Source organism: Carassius auratus, chromosome 38, assembly GCF_003368295.1.
Source record: "Carassius auratus strain Wakin chromosome 38, ASM336829v1, whole genome shotgun sequence".
In the NCBI taxonomy this organism is placed as follows: Eukaryota; Metazoa; Chordata; class Actinopteri; order Cypriniformes; family Cyprinidae; genus Carassius; species Carassius auratus.
The window spans coordinates 19,272,138-19,290,348 of NC_039280.1; the positions used below are offsets into that span (position 1 = coordinate 19,272,138).

Below are 18,211 nucleotides of genomic sequence, written 5' to 3' on the forward strand. Positions count from 1 at the left end.
TCCAACACATTGTGATTGTATTAAATGTTGAAAATCGTCATTGACCATATTAAATACACTCTCTACTAGCTCTCTCTCTCTACTAACTCTCTCTCTTCCTACTAACTCTCTTTCTCTGTTCAATTCAATATGTGCTTTATTGGCATGACACTTGTTACAATTTATTGGCAAAGTTTACACTGAATCTAAAACAGACATGTATTAAAAATAAATGAAAATAAAATAAATAAAAAATAAATGCATGTATATAATTAATATAGAACAAATCACCATTTTTTGTTCAATGAACAATTTAAAATTCAGTGATGTGTGTGTCTCTCTCTAAATATATGACTTGGGGAAATTATATATATATATATATATATATATATATATATATATATATATATATATATATATATATATAAAGAGTTAATTTGCAAAAACATAACTCCAAATCGTGTTTTTTTTTTTTGTCCTGCATTCCAATTAATATCAATCAACTAACACAATAAAACAATAAAATCATAACACACACACACACACACACACACACACAAAAACATGATTTAAGAACATTAATAAAGAGGAGTTATTGGATTTTGCATATAAACTCTTGAAGGAAGAGGGACACAGACACACTGTTTTTGCACACAGACACACACAAATATAATATAATATATTTTGATTACATTTCCATTGTGATAGTGTGATTTATCTTGCAAATTTCACCTCTAGACTTAATTTTAACATTTATTTTAACATAAACCAATTTAGATTTTTTTTTTTCTGTGGAATATTTTTGTTAAAAAAAGAAAAAAGCATTCGTTAAAAGTGCACTCATAGATTTGTAATTACTATTATGCAATCGAACATAAACAGTTTAGGTGGCACCAAATTAAAACACACAGTGATGTCCAATGGAATGGACACTGGGTATGAAAGGGTTAAACAAAATCCACTTTGATTAATACCAACAACATTAAACTCTGGCTTGCTTCGTTCAAATATCAAAGAAGCTCTATCCAAGTAACCATCTTGCATTCATTCATTTTTATTAATGTAGGCTATTTGAATGCAATATCTCAAATCATTCCGAGACACTCATGGCAATCTGTTGCACGATATTCAGCTGTTGAATCTCAAGTATAACGGTGAATCAAACAATGGAAATGCATTCTAAATGGTTTATGATTTAGTACCAGACCTACATACCCATGAACAAATAACTTCCACATAATGTGTTATGCAAGGCAAAATGCATTGAAACGAGAGACTAGTGTTTGTCTGGTTTTAATGTCGAGCGGAAGTGTGGATCAGCTGATGCTGGAGAGCCATCTTCATCTTCCCGAACAGAGCAGAGGAGAGGAGAGGAGGGGGGACAGAACAGAGAGAACAGGGGGATCTCGACTCCAAATTGTCGGCTTAAAAAGACAATTTGGATCCAGAGAGCGCTGGCTGCTTGGAAACGAGGGAGGACTAGAAGAGAACCGGCCGGTGGCACATGAAGACAAGCGAATGACAAGCGTTTACACAAAGGAGAAGACAGACGAGACAGCTAGAGGTGGCAGGAAAACAATTCATTATGTTTCCCACGGATGGACGTTTGTCTTGGTCGAGAGGTCAAATCGGCATTTTAGTCGTCTGAGTTTCCTGTAAACCCACAAAGAGGCACAATGTTGAGATAAAAGCACTGTCGAGTCGTTTGTTTTGAGTAACGTAACCAGTGGATCGGCGAGACTCGGATTAGGGACCAAGGCTTTTGTGCCAAAACATCAAAACAGCGTTATTCCGATATTTGCAAGGACACAAGCACAGCTCGTGTCAGCGCTTGTTTTGACAGTTTTTGAAGTGTTTGGGATTTCGGGCTAGCCGGAAAGCTAGCAGGCTAACCGACTAGCCTTTCGGAGTTAGCAGCGCTACCTCGATCGAAATAAAAACAAAAACAACCGTACCGGGGTTGTTTAGGGTTAACACAGGTTTACTATTGTGGCATGGCCTTGTTTAAGAGGAATAAACTCACGGATGGTCATTAGGTGTACTTGGGGAACTGGTCTTTCTTCAGAGCTCTCTTGTTTTGTTAACCGTATAGCAGCTGTGGGACTCGAGGCTCAGCTGACAGGACAAACAGAGGAGAGGGGGTTTAAATCAACATTTTAGAGAAACAAAAAAAAAAAAAAACCATGCTTGCTAAAACGCCTTGAACTTTACCAACCGAGTCACTACAGTTGCTGTCAATACACCACTTGCTATGTAGTTTGAAAACTTGGGGGCAGTCCGACTACTGGAGAGGGGCTTATTGATTTCAAAATCTTATTGAATAAGATTTAAACCTCAACAAATGTGTGAAGATACATTTCTGGAGTGTTTTTGTCATGTAAGTTCACACTTGACAATGTAAGAGCACACTTATTTAGGTTTAAGTAATTTAGACATGTATAAGTTTATGAAATTTTAGCTATGGGTGTTGACTAAGAACTAGTCCCCTGAGTGTATCCAGCTGTTGGGGTCTAAAAGCATGGACTAACTTCACTTAACTGCACCACAGTCATGTGCAAACCCTCCATCTGACACCCTAAACACATATTTTCAGGAAACACAGGCTTTCTTGCGGGACTTTGCAGGGCCCCTCACAGTGTTTGGGTTGAGAGTGAGTTTCCCCTCCCCCTGAGCGAGTGTCACTCTCTCAAAACAACAGAAGCGCAGAGGCACGTTCAGTCGAGGCGTTCAGGTCTCCACACAGCGGATGTGATGGAACTGATGTTCGCTGAGTGGGAAGACGGAGAGAGGTTCTCCTTTGAAGATTCGGACCGTTTTGAGGAGGACTCGCTGTGCTCGTTCATATCAGAGGCGGAAAGTCTCTGCCAGAACTGGAGAGGATGGAGGAAGCAGTCTGCCGGCCCAAATTCACCCACTGTGAAGATTAAAGGTAATGGAAGATTGTCTTCATGTGCTGTGAAGTGTTTTATGTGCTGTCATTGTAATGTGAGCACACCGTGCCTTGGCATGGCTGCACCTTTGACCTCACGTTGTATTTTTAACTTATGGGCAACAATGTCATGTGACCTGCATGTTTAATTAAAACTACCATGTTTAACTGTTCTTCCATATGTGGGCCTATGTGGATAAATGAGTTAACCTTGTACTGGAGTTATAGGTTTACTTGTTTCAGTACGAGTTGCATTAGTGGCGACACAAGTCATATATTTCAATATTATAATATATAATTTAAATGCAACTTCATATATTTGTACTATTCTCTATGGCAAGGTTCAATAGTGTAAATGCCTCTCGGATGTGATGACAAGTAAAACCACTTACATCACTTTCTTAAAAAACAAATTGGCAAATTGGTTTGCATCTGTCAGTGAATGGTTTTGTTGCAATGGTTTTGCAAAGTGAGTCCATATTGACTGTTGCAGACATGATGGTTATTTATTTGTAAAATATGAATGAAGGTAAAAGGGTTTCTTTAAAATCCACATCATCCATTAACTGATAGCAGAATAATACAGAAGTTGCTTTAAAAGTATTTGAGAGATCAGGAAATACCAAAAGTGATTGAAATTAATCAGTAATGGAGACCCAATTTACTTTAAGTCCTTATATTATTGATATATTCATTACTAGAATGTGTCAATGCATCTGCATTTATTAACTCTTTCTTTCCTAAAATACATTTTCAGTGTGAATCCATTTTGACTTGAATGTCACAGGTGAGTAAAATGTCTTAGGAGGGCAAAAGTAATGTTGCAAATGAAAATTCAGTCATTTACTCACACATATTGCTCCAAACATGACTTATTTCCTTCTGCCAAACACAAAGGAAGTAATTATTTTTTGTCCAAACCATGAAAGTCAATGGGATCCAGTGTTGCTTTAACCTCAGTGTTGTTCAAAATAACTGTTAGTTCATTTTTAACTTAAATTTCTCACTATGAAAATATTATTTTGCATTATCCTTTCATTCCTCTGTAAGGTTTAAGTCTAGAACTAGGAGGATACAACCATACAACTGTGATGTGTTAAAATGAAGTTTGAAACAACTTTGATCAGTCACTCCATATTACTGCAAGTTCTTTAAACTTCTGAAACTCCGGCCCACCAAAAGCCCCGTGCTGTGCATGTGTATAGAGAGAGTTGTCAGTCGTGAAGATCTGTGAGCGGAGTGTGTAGCATTTGTTGGATGAGTTGAGGGAGTTTGGAAAGGGAGGGCTTGTGTGGTGTTTAGATTGAGAGCGAGTGAGTGTTGTGGGGGGTTGGGTGGAGTTAAGCAGCAGAGGGCTGTAAAAAGAGCTTTGTCTTGTGCAGGTCACTGCCTCAGAGCAGAGGATTGTGGTTAAAGAAAAACAAACAAAAAGCCCCATTTGATCAATCTGCATAATGCTGCTGATCTTGCACAACCCAGTTTGAGACACCAAAGCCCCCCTTTTTTGTCCGAATCGGTCCTAAGTGTAAACCAGGGGTATTTCACGTGCCCGTTTTCTTGGCGCTGGAACTGAGAGAACACGATCGCTCCAACGTGGCTGTTTATATAGCACTCTGTGAGCCAGGTGTCTTTGTTCTCTGGTTGTTGGGCAGTGTGCGGTAGAGTTTGGAGCAGTGGGACGGCAGACCGCTCATGAGGGACTGTCTCACCTATTCACACACAGCCTCGCAAAAGACAAAGCTGTCTCGCATCCTGTGTTAACTCCTCTTCTGTTGGTCACCATGGTTTAGTCACCCAAACCTGGCTATGATTCTGTCTCTGATTCATTGGGATCTCACTCACACTTATGCACAGCTTGTTGCTGAGCAGCTGTTTGTTGGCAGCACCTTTCATGAGTCACCTGTCCCCTGTGAAGTCATTGTCTCTATGACTCCCACTGGCTGTCTATAATGTACTCTTGCATCTGCTTGTGGTCTGGGTAATTCATCTCCAAAAGTAGTCTAGCGTCTAATCTTTTGACGGTTGGTTTTAGATTACGTGGGTGTCTGGTATTGGTGTGGTTTGCGTCTACTTTTTGATCATGACACTTATTGTAATGCTTTGCACGACAGCCCAAATACCGTGTTGTAGGTAGATTGATAACAGTAATGGTAAAATATTAAGTATTTTTTGTTAATGTTAATTCTTTTGACTGTACTTGAAAGTTGCCCTTTATGGTTAAAGGTGCCTGGTTTAACCTTATATAAAACATTTAGGGTTAGGTTAGGGTTAGGGTTAGGACTTTAGCAGAATGGTCAGACTTTGTGTAAATGGACAGCTTTGCTGATTTTACTTTAAAAGGACTTATATATATGGTATGTTTTAAAACAGAAAAAAACATTTGAATTAACTGATTAATAAGTTAATTATTACATATTTTCTTTACAAAGGTGAAAACAAAATTCACTTGGAATTTGCAGGTTAATTTGTGACCTTCAAGTTTGTGTCCTTAAAGGGGGTGGTGAAATGCTATTTCATGCATACTGAGTTTTTTACACTGTTAAAGAGTTGGATTCCCATGCTAAACATGGACAAAGTTTCAAAAATTAATTTGTACGTTTGAAGGAGTATTTTTGTTCCCAAAATACTCCTTCCGGTTTGTCACAAGTTTCGGAAAGTTTTTTTTCGAGTATGGCTCTGTGTGACGTTAGATGGAGCGGAATTTCCTTATATGGGTCCTGAGACACTTCTGCCGGAAGAGCGCGCGCTCCCGTATAGCGAGGCTGAGCAGCACAGACATTTCACTGATCAGAGCGAGAGCGTCGCGAAAAGTCACAAAAGAAGTGTTTTTGGTTGCCAGGGCAAGACAACCCTGCACAGATTACCAAAAAAAAAACAGCATTAAGGGACCAGTGGATGGAGTTTATTTTTACAGAGCATCGACGGAGTTGTGCAAGTGTTTTTGTTTGTTCCCTGCATTTCATAGATGCTTGTTCACAAGGCCCAGTTTGACGACGGATTTGCGTATCGTTTATTTCTTAAGGATGATGCAATCCCAAGGAAAAGGGGTCACGATCGTGTGTTGGAACCGCAGGCGGTGAGTAAAACTGCTTCAAATATCTCTGCCTCCTTGTTAGTGCGTCCCCTCCCATGCCGGAGACCTGGGTTCGAGCCCTGCTCGGAGCGAGTCGTTGCTGCTGCTGCTTTCGTTCAGTTTCAGCCTCTGGATCTGATTCTGGATCATAAATAAACGGCTGAATCTGACTGTTAGCCATGGTTTATTTTGGATGATGGTTTTTTCCTCAAGGTAATGTCAGAGCCGTTAAATATGTTTTTCAGCGGCTCTGGGTAATGTCAGCTTCCAAACGCTCTCAACGCAAAAGCCTACTGGCGCTCGTGATTCTTTAGCTCCGCCCACACGTCACGCCTCCAGCCGGTCGTGTTTTTCCGGGAAAAATCGGTACAGGCTATCTTTCTCTTATGAATATAATAAAACTAAAGACTTTTTGGATTTATGAAGGATGCAGTACTACTCTATAGGTACTCAAGATTAACAGGATATTGAGTGAAAATGAGCATTTCACCGCCCCTTTAATAGTTTATTATGTAGCAGTAACCCTTATATAAAAACACTAAGACACTTAAGGATGTGCTATAACATTTGTTCAGTCAGATCTAAAGTTGGTAGTAAGCATGACATGCATTGTGGTCATAATGTTGAAAAATGTAGCATTGCTTCATTATTGGATCTCCATAGTGTTATAGTGACAGTGTATCAATGCAGTGTCTCTACGGTGAAGGTAATGTGAGATTCAGCTCAAAGTTGACCGAGTGCAGTGGATTACAGTCCCATTGCCTAAAGCTCTGTTGAGGAAATGACCTCCTGATGTTGGTTTTCATTTCGGATGGATCTCACTAATATCTAATGAGAAGTATGTCACTACAGCCCTGCGGCTCAATGTAGAAAATAAAGTTTCAGTAAATGCACAGACTTCAGGCTGTAGGCACAAACATTCAGTTGCTCTTGAAGGAGTGTTTTTTATTCTTACAGCCTGGCCACTCTTATCATTATCTGGAGGAAACTGGTAACTTGAATTCAGGACCCTGCAGGATACTTGAACTCCACCCCCCCTCAGTGGACAGCATTTAGTCTCTGTTGGCAGCTGTCCTGTTTTCTCTCGGTTAAGCCTTGAGAGTATATGAACAGTCTAGTTTACAACAAAATAGGTTGCCTTAGGTCTCGAACCTCACTTCTCAGTTTTGTTCTCTCTGTTTCAGAATGAGTTGTTTGAACTGCAGCCATCTATGTGACTATTGTTCAGCTATTTGCCTGTAATGCCAAGTATTTTTGATTGTTTGATGAAGAGTGGCTGTGACCGGAAAGTAGTGATTTTATCACCCTACTGATCAAGCCTGAAAATTTGGTTGATTCTGCCTCGTTCTGGATTTATTGTCTGATATTCACTGTCGCTTGGCAAAATAGTCAGTTTTTAAGTGCCACCAAGTCAAGCCAAACTGATGTGAATACATTTTAGTCAGAAATTGATTATATATTTCACAAATACAACAAAATGGCAAGTAACACACTGAAACAAACCTCAAATTTTTAAGAAGTACTGAAAGACTATTTTCTTGTAAAATGTAAGCTATAGTTTTCTACAGTAGAAAAATCTTCTGTACGAAAGCAAAAATCTTATAGGTTGGCCAGTTTTCTTTGCAGTGCAAAGGGAAAAGAGATAAGATCACCTCTCCTTAAAAGTAAATGCCCATTTACTGCATGGCTGTTTTTAGTGTCTTTCTGAATAGTCACTTTGATAGCCATTCACTGAATGTTTTTCTTTTCTTAGATGGACAAGTCATCCCTCTGGTGGAGCTGTCGGCCAAGCAGGTGGCGTTCCATATTCCATTTGAGGTGGTGGAAAAGGTCTATCCTCCGGTTCCTGAGCAGCTACAATTGCGGATTGCCTACTGGAGCTTCCCAGAGAACGAGGAGGACATCAGGTGAACGTTTTGTAATAGCTAATACACCGCGTGCATGATTAATAGGCACATTGATATTCTGATGAATTTGTTTTTCCAAGCACATTTTACCAATTCCAAACCACATCAATCTAAATAACTACTATTAATTTTGCATTTAATCATTTGTAAGTGATATATAATTGTCCATTCAGGTGTGTAGAGCCAAAAAAGAGGTTTAATTCCGACTGAAAAGTCCAAAATTATTAAATCCACATGAGAAATATTCAAGACTAATACAATACAGATATTGCATAGACCTGACCATTGAACATCAAAAAACTCACTGGGCACAGCAGGGTCAGATAAACAGGTGGAGAAGCAAAGACGCATGCAAAAGATTAAAGAATGAATGTGAATGATTTAGAAGCCATCAAACCCAAAGCTTCTAAATTCTTGTGATTACCTTTAGGATTAAACCAGCGAGATACCAGAATGCCCTTTAAGATTGAGTAAGTTGAATCCTTTGTTTTATATCTTTCTTCTCTCTGTCCTTGCAGATTGTACTCCTGTTTGGCCAATGGCAGCCCTGATGAGTTCCAGCGTGGCGAGCAGCTCTATAGAGTGAGGGCTGTGAAAGACCCTCTGCAGATAGGTGAGAAGTCAAAGACATCCCATTCACCATGCCACAAGAGCTGTGTTTTTAAGGAGAAGCTTCTGAAAGTTGCTTTGCTGTTTTAAACACTCCAACATGAATCTTAAAATAATTTTATAGGATGCAGATCTTAAAATGGCATTCAGAATAAGCCTTCCTTGTGTCAAGAGTCATTTCAGCCCTGAGGTGCAGGTCTTCGGCTCTGTACATGTTAAGTGCCATGTCTTCATATGGCCTGAGAGAAAACCAGAGGCATGGCACGTAAGTGTATGTGTGAGTGATTTGAGCTCAGGCTGTGAATGAATGCTGTTGTTGGAGGCAGTGGGCCGTACAGCAGCAGCAGAGGGAAGTCATGATGCAGCTGGCCCAAGCCTGAACTATCCTGTGCACACGCACCCACACCCTCCAGGGGTCTGCCTTCATGCTAAGTCACTGTGTTGACATGGCCCATAGAGTGTAGACAAAAGGATAAAACGTAACCTTAAATTCTCAGTTCTGTACTTTTTTTTTTTTTTTTAAGAAATATTTTTGAAAGAAGTCTCTTATGTTCAACAAGGCTGTGTTTTTTTTAATTGAAAATACATTATATGTTATTGTAAAATAACAATTTTCAGTGATGTATGTTAAAATTGAACACATTTCTGTGATGAAAAGTTAAATATTCAGTGTCGCACGATTTTTCAGACTGAATAATTCTAACATGCTAATTTGCTACTCAAGAAACATTTCTTATCATTATCAGTATTAAAAACTGTTGTATTTTTGAATATTTTTGTGGAAACAGTTTTTTTTGGAATTCTTTGCTGAATAATAATGATAAAAACAGCATTTATTTGAAATATAATTATTTTGTAACAAATGTGTTTACTGTCACGTTTGATCAATTTAATGTGATTTTCATTTTTTTTTTTTTTATAACAAAAATGAACTGAACCCAAACATATATGCAAATTACCCTTACCTACTAATATACACTTCCATTTATATTTTAAATACATTTTTTTGGTATGTTTATAAATGAGACACACAAAAGAAATTGCATTGTATATTGTTGAAAATCTATTGTTCACCTTGCTCTCTGGATATATCCATTGATATTTAATTTTGCATATCAAAGTAATTTTTAAAAATGTTTTTGTCAAATATTTTTTTGCTCAAGGTTAGCGGTGAGTTATTAAATAAGTCAAAATGCTTCAGGGAAAGATGTGTCAGTAGTTAAAAAAAATAATCGTGATTTTGCTGTTTAATCATCTTGCCTTTTGAAAAGGTAAACATCCAACTAGCTTGTTTTTCAGAAGCATTCTTCATGTTTTGGTTGCATTTTGAACACTCTTAAGTCCCTGGTTCTCTGATTTATGCGTATTGCTCACCACTTTCTGTTTACTGTACGCTAGCAAATTTTTAGGGGGGGCAATGGTCAATTACATGATACTGCTAATTTCCTCAAAACAAGAAAAAAAAAATCCTAACTGCCTCTAACCTCTAACTGCCCTGGCCAATCAGTGACCACTCACCGCCCTGACCTCCCAACTGCCCGTCAAGGCCATATCTAAGCTTCTCACTCATTTCACCAGAGTGGAGCCAGAGCGGTCTGACACAGAAGGGCTGCACCTAAAAGGGAAGTGCTTCTAAAACTCTTCCCTTTGCACTTGGTTTAACCTCATAGTGAGAATACAATGCTAAATCTCCAAGGATCAGCCTTTACACAACCTGCCCAAACTGCCTGGTTGCTGCTGCAGGCTTATTAGTCTATCCAACAGAATTGCTGCATTGCCTGCTGCTGGAATATGAGTCAGGCAGACCCATTCAGTCACTTAATTGTTCATGGTGCATGATGTGAGCTAAATGATCAGTTTACTGAGAGATTTCAGTGATGTAAAATAAAAAAATAAAAAATATAAAAAATAAATAAAAAAAAGTAAATGCAACCCAGTATTATATTCTTTCATGATGTGTAACTGGTGACAACCCAGTGACATTTGCAGTCATGATGTGCTTATTGGCCCAGGCAGTGATTCACTAAATTAAAGAAAGACACTGTTTTTTTTTTTAATCAAGATTGATTATTAAATTCTTTGTGCCTTTTGTTTTTAGCCGGGACAGCTGACAGGAGAATATGGGTCAGGAATAAAGGAAAAGAAGGGTGCTTTTGGCACTAACAGGTAGACTGAAAGAAAAAAAGAGGCTGTTTAGTTGATTTGGCTTGAGGAGGCCCGTTGAATTTGGAAGAGGAGATATAAGCTGAAACTGCCCACCACCCCCACCTCTGCTCTTACTGGCCAGAGGAGCGCTGGCCGCTGTCCAGTGGTAAAAGCTTTTGGCCAACCCCACACACTCAACTCTCCACACACACACACATTTGGACTCTTTCTTTCTCTCTCTCCATCTCAGATGTCTTTCATATCCTGTATGGTCTGTGTACAGTGCATTGCTGTTATATCATTCAGCCTTACAGTCAGCAAACTCCTTCAGACTTTTAAACATTGTTTCCCGATTTTTCCCCAAAACCTCCTTGCATTGGGTGCAAATATAATAATGTGTGCTCTTATTTTTGCTTGATTTTATATAGCATGCAATTTTATTAGAAACTGCCTGTTTTTTAAATGATCAGTCCAACAACAAAGGCAAAGTTCTGTATTTCACAAACAGTTTTGTCCAGAGTGAAAGGAGAATATGAACTAGTTTACTACCAGACTGAAAGAGTTTTGCTTCTTTCTCAAACAGGTTTCCACCTTAGTGCCACAGTAGTGTCGCCCCAGGCCGGCCAATCAAAAGGAGCCTACAATGTAGCTGTAATGTTTGACCGCTGCCGCATCACTTCCTGCAGCTGCACCTGTGGAGCAGGAGCCAAATGGTGTGCCCACGTTGTGGCCCTCTGCCTCTTCAGAATTCACAATGTAAGTGATTTTAGATGTACATTATGCCCTCTGTTTAGAGATAAACAGAACATCAGTAGCATATCAACTATTAGTTTTTGTGTGTGTGTATGTGTGTATATTTATATATCTAATATATATTTGGATATTGCTTCATTTAGCCTAACTATGCTAACACTCGTTTAAAGTTAAATATATTTAAAGATTTCTTAGCAAATCTGAAAATTTATATATATATATATATATATACACATGCATACATTATATACATGTTCATACACACACACAATTTCATATTATATATTTTTTAAATGTAGCACTAAATTGATTTCAAGTTTATTTTAATTTTTGTTAATGTATTTTATAAAATAAAATGTAATTGTAACTTTTTTTTTTTTTTTTTTTTGCCTTTGTTCCCTTATATTTCTTTCTAAACAATCTGCCATTGCTGCAAAAATTCCCTTACAATGAGACTGGAGTTTGGTTTGGTAGAGCTTAGAATAGAAAAGCATATTTTAATGTGCTTGTTTATGAACAAACACTGCAAATCCGTTTGAAGCGTAGTTGAAAAGTTTCCCTTAAGGTTCAAAAAATGAATGCATTAACAAAAACGAATTACTAAAGGCAAAAGTTCTCTGTGTCTCAGAACAACATATTATAGACATGCATTTTAATGTGCACAATGGCCTAGTTCAGATTAACACATCTGTGGGGAGGATTTCACATACAGCACATGCACGATCTGTCTCTAGGTTTCTATCTTTTCGGAGTGACCGTGGGCGTGAGAGCACTGAGAAGCTTTTGATTAGGTTTGATGCCTCCCTGTGGAGTCAGGAGGGTGGAGGGAAGGATCTGTACTGCTGTGATATCCCACCCCCCCGTAGGAGGGCTTGCCACAGTCAGATAGACCCGGCGGCCCGGGCCGTGGGTGGTGTTTAGCATTTGCATGTGGGCTTCGTCTTCTGTTTGCTGCCGTTGGGGGAAATTATAACAAACTTATTTTGCATAAACTTTTTCTTGCATGTTTAGTTTGGTTGTAAATAACAAATACACCGCTCTCCTGTTTGGTTTCTTGTAAATGATGCTAGAAATCTTCTGAATTTGTAAATTTGGAAAAAGAAAGAATACTAAGAATACGACTCTTTAGGATGTGTCTGCAACATGACACTTGCCCATATTTGTAGGATAGATGTCTCTTGGCAATTAGCTTTGAGGATGTATGACTTTAATGCACTTACACTTATTGTGCAGTCCTGTCTGTTGTGAACAGCTCAAGTGTTTATTCTGCTATTGTGAGTTGTATAAACTGTATATTCTTAGATCTGCTATGCTACAAGACATTTATCAGCCACACAGTAATTGCAATAAAACACTGACATTTTAAGAGTTAATTTTGCTATAGCATGTCTTCATTTGCTGCTTTGTGTGTTGAGGCCAGTGTTTAAGGAGGTTACCTATCATTTCCTCACATCGCAAGCTGAAGTTCAAATGCTTCAAGTTTGACATTTAGCCCACCTACTCAACAGTATCACAGAGAGTGGTAAAGTATAGTGCATTCCTGCTTTTTTCTAAATCTTTAGTAGATAAAGACAAAAAGAAAGCTACCTGCCATTAAACTGAAACAGACATAGTATTGGATTATGATATTATATATGTAGTAGCAAGAAGGGCATGCACCGGTGATGAACTGTGTGTGTCAGTCATTTGGCCTCTAGTTCTTTATCATCAATGTGCCCTTTAACTATTTGAGTAGGCTTGTGTGGTTTTTTTCATGTGTGGTGAGCTGTCAGACTGTCCTCGCAGCTAAACTTGCATCAGTACATCCCACCATCCTAATTGTGCTGCTAAAAACTGGTTGCAACTTGCATTAAAGTTTTAACTCCATTATAAACATTATTAATGGTTCTTATCTTGACATCTATGATGCACATCAGCATTTGGCAATTATCTGCCAATCTTTTACTCATCTCTTCACCTCTCAAGCTCTATCAGGTTGTATTCAGGCAGATGCACATTTTCAGGTTTCTCCAAAAATATTTGATTGGGTTCAGGCTCAGGCTGTGGCTTGGCCACTCAAGCACATTCACAGAGTTGTATATAAGCCACTCTATCTGTGTGCTTAGGGTCATTGTCCTGTTGGAAGGTGAACCTTCTGCCCAGTCTGAGGATCTGAATGCTCTGGACTGGGTTTTCATCAAGGCTATCTCAATATACTGATGCATTAAGCTTTTCTTCCACTCTGACGAGTCCCTCAGTCCCTGGCACTGAGGATTGAGTCTTGCCACACAGTCATAAAGCCCAGATCGGTGGAGTGTTGCAGTGATGTTTCTTCTATCTCCACATATGTGACCCTGGACCACAAAACCAATTGTCAACCGAATTGTCTTACGTGACAATTTTTCTTTTGCTCTTTTCGATTAACATTTATATAAGAAATGCACGGATCCGGTATACTGATGCACGTTTTGATATTTTCTTTACTGTCTACATTCACTTAAAAAAGCAACTGTGCTTACAAGGATATTTGTTAAGACAGCCATTGGTATTCACCTGCTGTCTGAGAAGGCTATCTGTTTGTGCACTTCAGATGTGTGTGCACTGCGTGGTGTGCATAGAAACACTTTATCATAGCACCTGCGTACTGCATAGAGATGTCTTGGGCTTAAATCTCTTATAATTACTTTAATGTTTAAACTGACAAGACTTAAATCACGTGAGGATGAAAAACTTTCTTGAAGAAGCAGCACTGGCCTGATCGTTAAGATTTTCGATCGATACATGGCAAAGGTGACAGATAGGGGGGCTAAATCCCACCTAAAAAGGGTTGAGAAGCACCCTTGGTATAGCATGCGTAATTTATACTGAAACATAAATGTATAACAAGTTTACCTGTTTTAATGTGATGGCTGAGCCCGTTTCTGAGATAACTGTAAATCATTACATGGTCAATAACCATGACCGATACTTGAGACAACTCTGCTCTAACTGTCGATTAGTAGTGGGAGTCAGATTGCCCCCTAGTGGATGGCTAAAAAGATTTGCTAACTAGTATTGATAAATCCTCAAGGGAATGTCTCTGAATTAACTCATGCTCCAGGTGGGTGCGCTACAGGTTAAAAACCCCTGGTCTATACAAGGCCATTCTCCATCAGTTGATCAGTTTGAGCAGGAGGCCTGCTCTAGCTCTAGAGTCTTGTTTTTTTTACAATGCAGCAGTATTGCTTCCAAAAGATGTGAGGCTTGATTGCCACAGGCTAACTTCACTCAAAGTTTTGTAACATCTACAAGCAATATGAATACTCCTGAGTTAAATGTCTACTATCCCAGATAAGGGTATGATTACTTTTTCAATGGAATCATTTAAGTTTATTTTTAATACATTTGCAAAGATGTTAAATACCAGTTTTTTGTTTTGTTTTGCCATTTATGCGATCCTGGCGCTCTCCGGTGTTACAGTTTAACTGGTTTCCCTGTGATCTGGCGACTAACTTCTTGGTTCAGGTCTCTGCTGCAGATGTGATGGAACAAACTGATGTGATATTATTAAGTGTGTAATAAACGCAGACTTGCACATTGCATGATTCTGATATTCTTGTAAAGATTACAAGTTATTGGTATGATCACCCGTAGCGGCTGAAGTAAGGATAAAATAAAAAAGAAAGTCTGTGTTGGTGCAGGTTTCGAACACGCGTTCGGGGCCGTTCACATATCGTGCCTAAAAACGTGTTGAAAACGCTAGTCGTGCCGCTTTCTCCTTCTTTCCAAAGCACTCGGGCAGTTGCTCCCCTGGGGTGTCTGCCGTTGCTAGGCAACCATGACGCGCTCTCTCCATGAAGACGCAGAAATTTAAATGGATTTTCATCACTAAAAATCGCTTGCAGTAGCTCTGCTACTAAAGTTATTTCAGAATGGCAATCCATATACAGCTATGATCAGCTGTTCCCTCATCTTAGCTGAGCTTTCAACGTTGTTACGGGAAAGGATGAAGCTGATTGGTTATTTCTTGTCACATGACCCGCGGTGCGCTTGTGGCATTCTGAAAAGTTGAGATGTTTATAACTAACTCGACGCGGTGCAGATGCGCCGGTTTTCTCATGCGCGTCTCGACCGCGTCGCTTCCATTATGAGCGCACATAGCACGCCTACATTGGAAATAACAAACTTGAGTGCGCAAAAGACGTGATATGTGAATGGCCCCTTACAAGAAAGCGTGCCGCGAGACAAGTCACAAACCACCGAGCTACCTAATCAGCTCCAGATCTCTGGAAACCATGCTAAACCATAGCAGAACCAGACTACATTTTATGGTTTGTGATGCTAAAGAACATTTCATGACGTCTCAGACAACTGTGGTTTAATTATAAGCGCTATCGTAAACTCATATTTACCATAGTAAAATATTTTTATTTGCCTCTTTATTTTTGTATACTGTAAAAACTTCAACCACATTGGTTGAAAATGAATAAAGGTTGAAATATTATATTACAAGTTGTACTTATATTTTTTTGTAAAGTTATCCAAAGGATTCATTAGCTAATCAAAAAAAATGTTGTGACGCAGTTTTAAAAAAAGAATTCCAGAACAGAAAAGACCATTTTAAAAGGTGCCATAGAATGCATTGATAAAACATATTAAATTATTCTCTGATGCAGAGTGTTTATGTGATGTTTTATCTCAAAAAACCTCACAGATAATTTTTTTTTGCCACTTTTATGGTATGAGCCAAAAAGTTTTTTGTGTTGGTCCCCTTTAAATGAAAATGAGCTGCTGCTCCCACCGCCCTTTTCAGACGAGTGTGGAGCATCAGTGTTGCCAAGGCTGCAATTTTCCTGCTGGGTTTAAGTGACCCCCATTAATGTGATATTTAGCCCCTAAAATGCAAATCCTACCAGGGTAATCTTTCCAAAAATATGTATTTCACCCACCGGAATTAGATTTTTACTGGGGGATCCCCCTCAAAACGTGATTGGGCTAGTTTTGATTAGCAATTGTGTGGATTTTGTGGTGAACCTGGCAACACTGGCAGAGCTTCAAGAGCTCATACTCGCCGGCATACCACTGGTGTAACGGTTTAACTGGTGTTGACTGTTACTGGCCTCACATTTCTTCCAAATGCAATTTTTTGTTAACTACCACATTCCTATTTTCGACCATTCTGGTAGTACATGAAGGCAACATCAGTGAAAACAGGCATAGATAATGGTTACTTTAACAACATTACCCTTACAGGAGCCAAGAAGCTCTTTTGGAAAACAAAAAAATTATGCCTGATGCTTACTTTGTCTGTAGTCTGGATGTTTGCACACAAAGTGTAGGTATCGATCTCTCTTTCAGACGCAATCTTTGCACTCCAACTCCAGCGCTGAACTGACTCTTGTTTGTGAGGCAGTCTGGTGTAAAATGTTAGCACAAATGTATAGGACATTTCAGTTTTTTCCGGGACATTTCCTTCGAAATGAAAGTTAACCAACGTGTCTTCAGTGGTCTATGGAGACTCCTATGTTTGTTGGTGCATCCCAACACACAACACTTTTAATGGCTCTTTGGCGCTGACATTGTATCTCAAGCAGCAAACTGTTTATGAATTATTGGGAATATAAAACAATGAGCGGGTGGATTTTTACCATTATAGGCTTGTTGTTTTCACACACTGTGGCCACACAGCTGTGTTCCAACACCTTATAAAAGTGATTTTTGCATTTTATGGCAGCTTTATAAAAAAAAAAAAACTTTTGACCTCTTAATTACTCAAATTAGAAACTGAATATTATTAATAATAATAATTTTATTGAGTTTATAGGGTATGGTGGCTTTGCTGTTGTAAACAGTACTGTTACTGTTGTAAACATTTTTTATTTCTGATTTAAAATAGAATTCAATTCTAATCCTGTTCTGAATTTATTCATTTTATGAATTATAATGATAATAAAAACAGGATTAATAAGTAAAGCCCGACCGATATATCGTTTTGCTGTTTTATATTATCGGCCGATATTAAACTTTTTTTTTTTTTTTAAACAGAACATATAAAGCAGATAAAATGCTTGAAATGGTGTCATTACTTAGTTTGTCTCAATTGTTTGCTTTTGCTGACCTGGATGAAATGCTTTAATTCTTAAAGGGGGGGTGAAATGCTATTTCATGCATACTGACTTTTTTACACGATTGTGAAAATATGGTTTGTGTGTTTTTCAAGTTATCTCCAGGTAATAAATAAATAACCTAAACTATATGAGCAATGCAGTACTGATTGATATATAATTTAGTACAGAAACGTATTAGTCTTTTTAAACTGATCATGATATAGAAAAAAAAAAAAATCTTTATATTATGGTCCCTTGCTGCAGCTAACGTTAGTTCCACAGACGACACACATCAATATAAACAACAGCTATATATGCTCTTCATGTCGTTCTTGTATAATAAAAATTAATAAAAGTATACAAGCACACCGCTCTGCTGAGAACTCTATATACCGGCAGCTGCGCATGTGTAGTGTACTAAATTACTAACATGAGGGATCGTCCGGTATGAGATCGTAAGTTGAAAGGTCATCATGTGGATCATTTTATTTACGGCTAAATTATTATTAATTAATTTTACTAATAGTTGGAATAGGACGGCCTTCACAAAAGGGTGTTTAATTACAAAAAATAAAAAAGGCCTTGACAAAAGGGTGCTTTGGCTATCAAGGGTAAAAGGGGCAGCTCAAGCACCCACCACCCCACCATTATTCAATTAATGCATTAACACGATAACGTGTTAAATTGCCCAACACAATATATATAGGCCCCATGTATTTTTGCTCTACTAATACCAGCGGTTGACTTCACA

General features: G+C 38.5%; 1 protein-coding gene across 4 annotated transcripts in view; it reads left to right on the top strand.

Annotated features, from left to right (window-relative positions):
- The first annotated feature begins 1,286 nt into the window (after window positions 1-1,286).
- zswim8 (zinc finger, SWIM-type containing 8) overlaps window positions 1,287-18,211 on the top strand; it is a 39,688-nt gene continuing 22,763 nt past the window's right edge. For 2 of the 4 annotated variants that reach the window (XR_003277798.1, XM_026224594.1), the window contains exons 1-4: window positions 1,287-2,908; window positions 7,735-7,888; window positions 8,407-8,501; window positions 11,226-11,398. Coding sequence is in view for 3 of the 4 variants with exons in the window: in XM_026224594.1 (XP_026080379.1) it covers window positions 2,731-2,908; window positions 7,735-7,888; window positions 8,407-8,501; window positions 11,226-11,398 (600 nt within the window). In the remaining variant the exon portion in view is untranslated. The remainder of the gene's footprint in view (window positions 2,909-7,734; window positions 7,889-8,406; window positions 8,502-11,225; window positions 11,399-18,211) is intronic. The other 2 variants (XM_026224592.1, XM_026224593.1) reach the window with 1 other exon arrangement.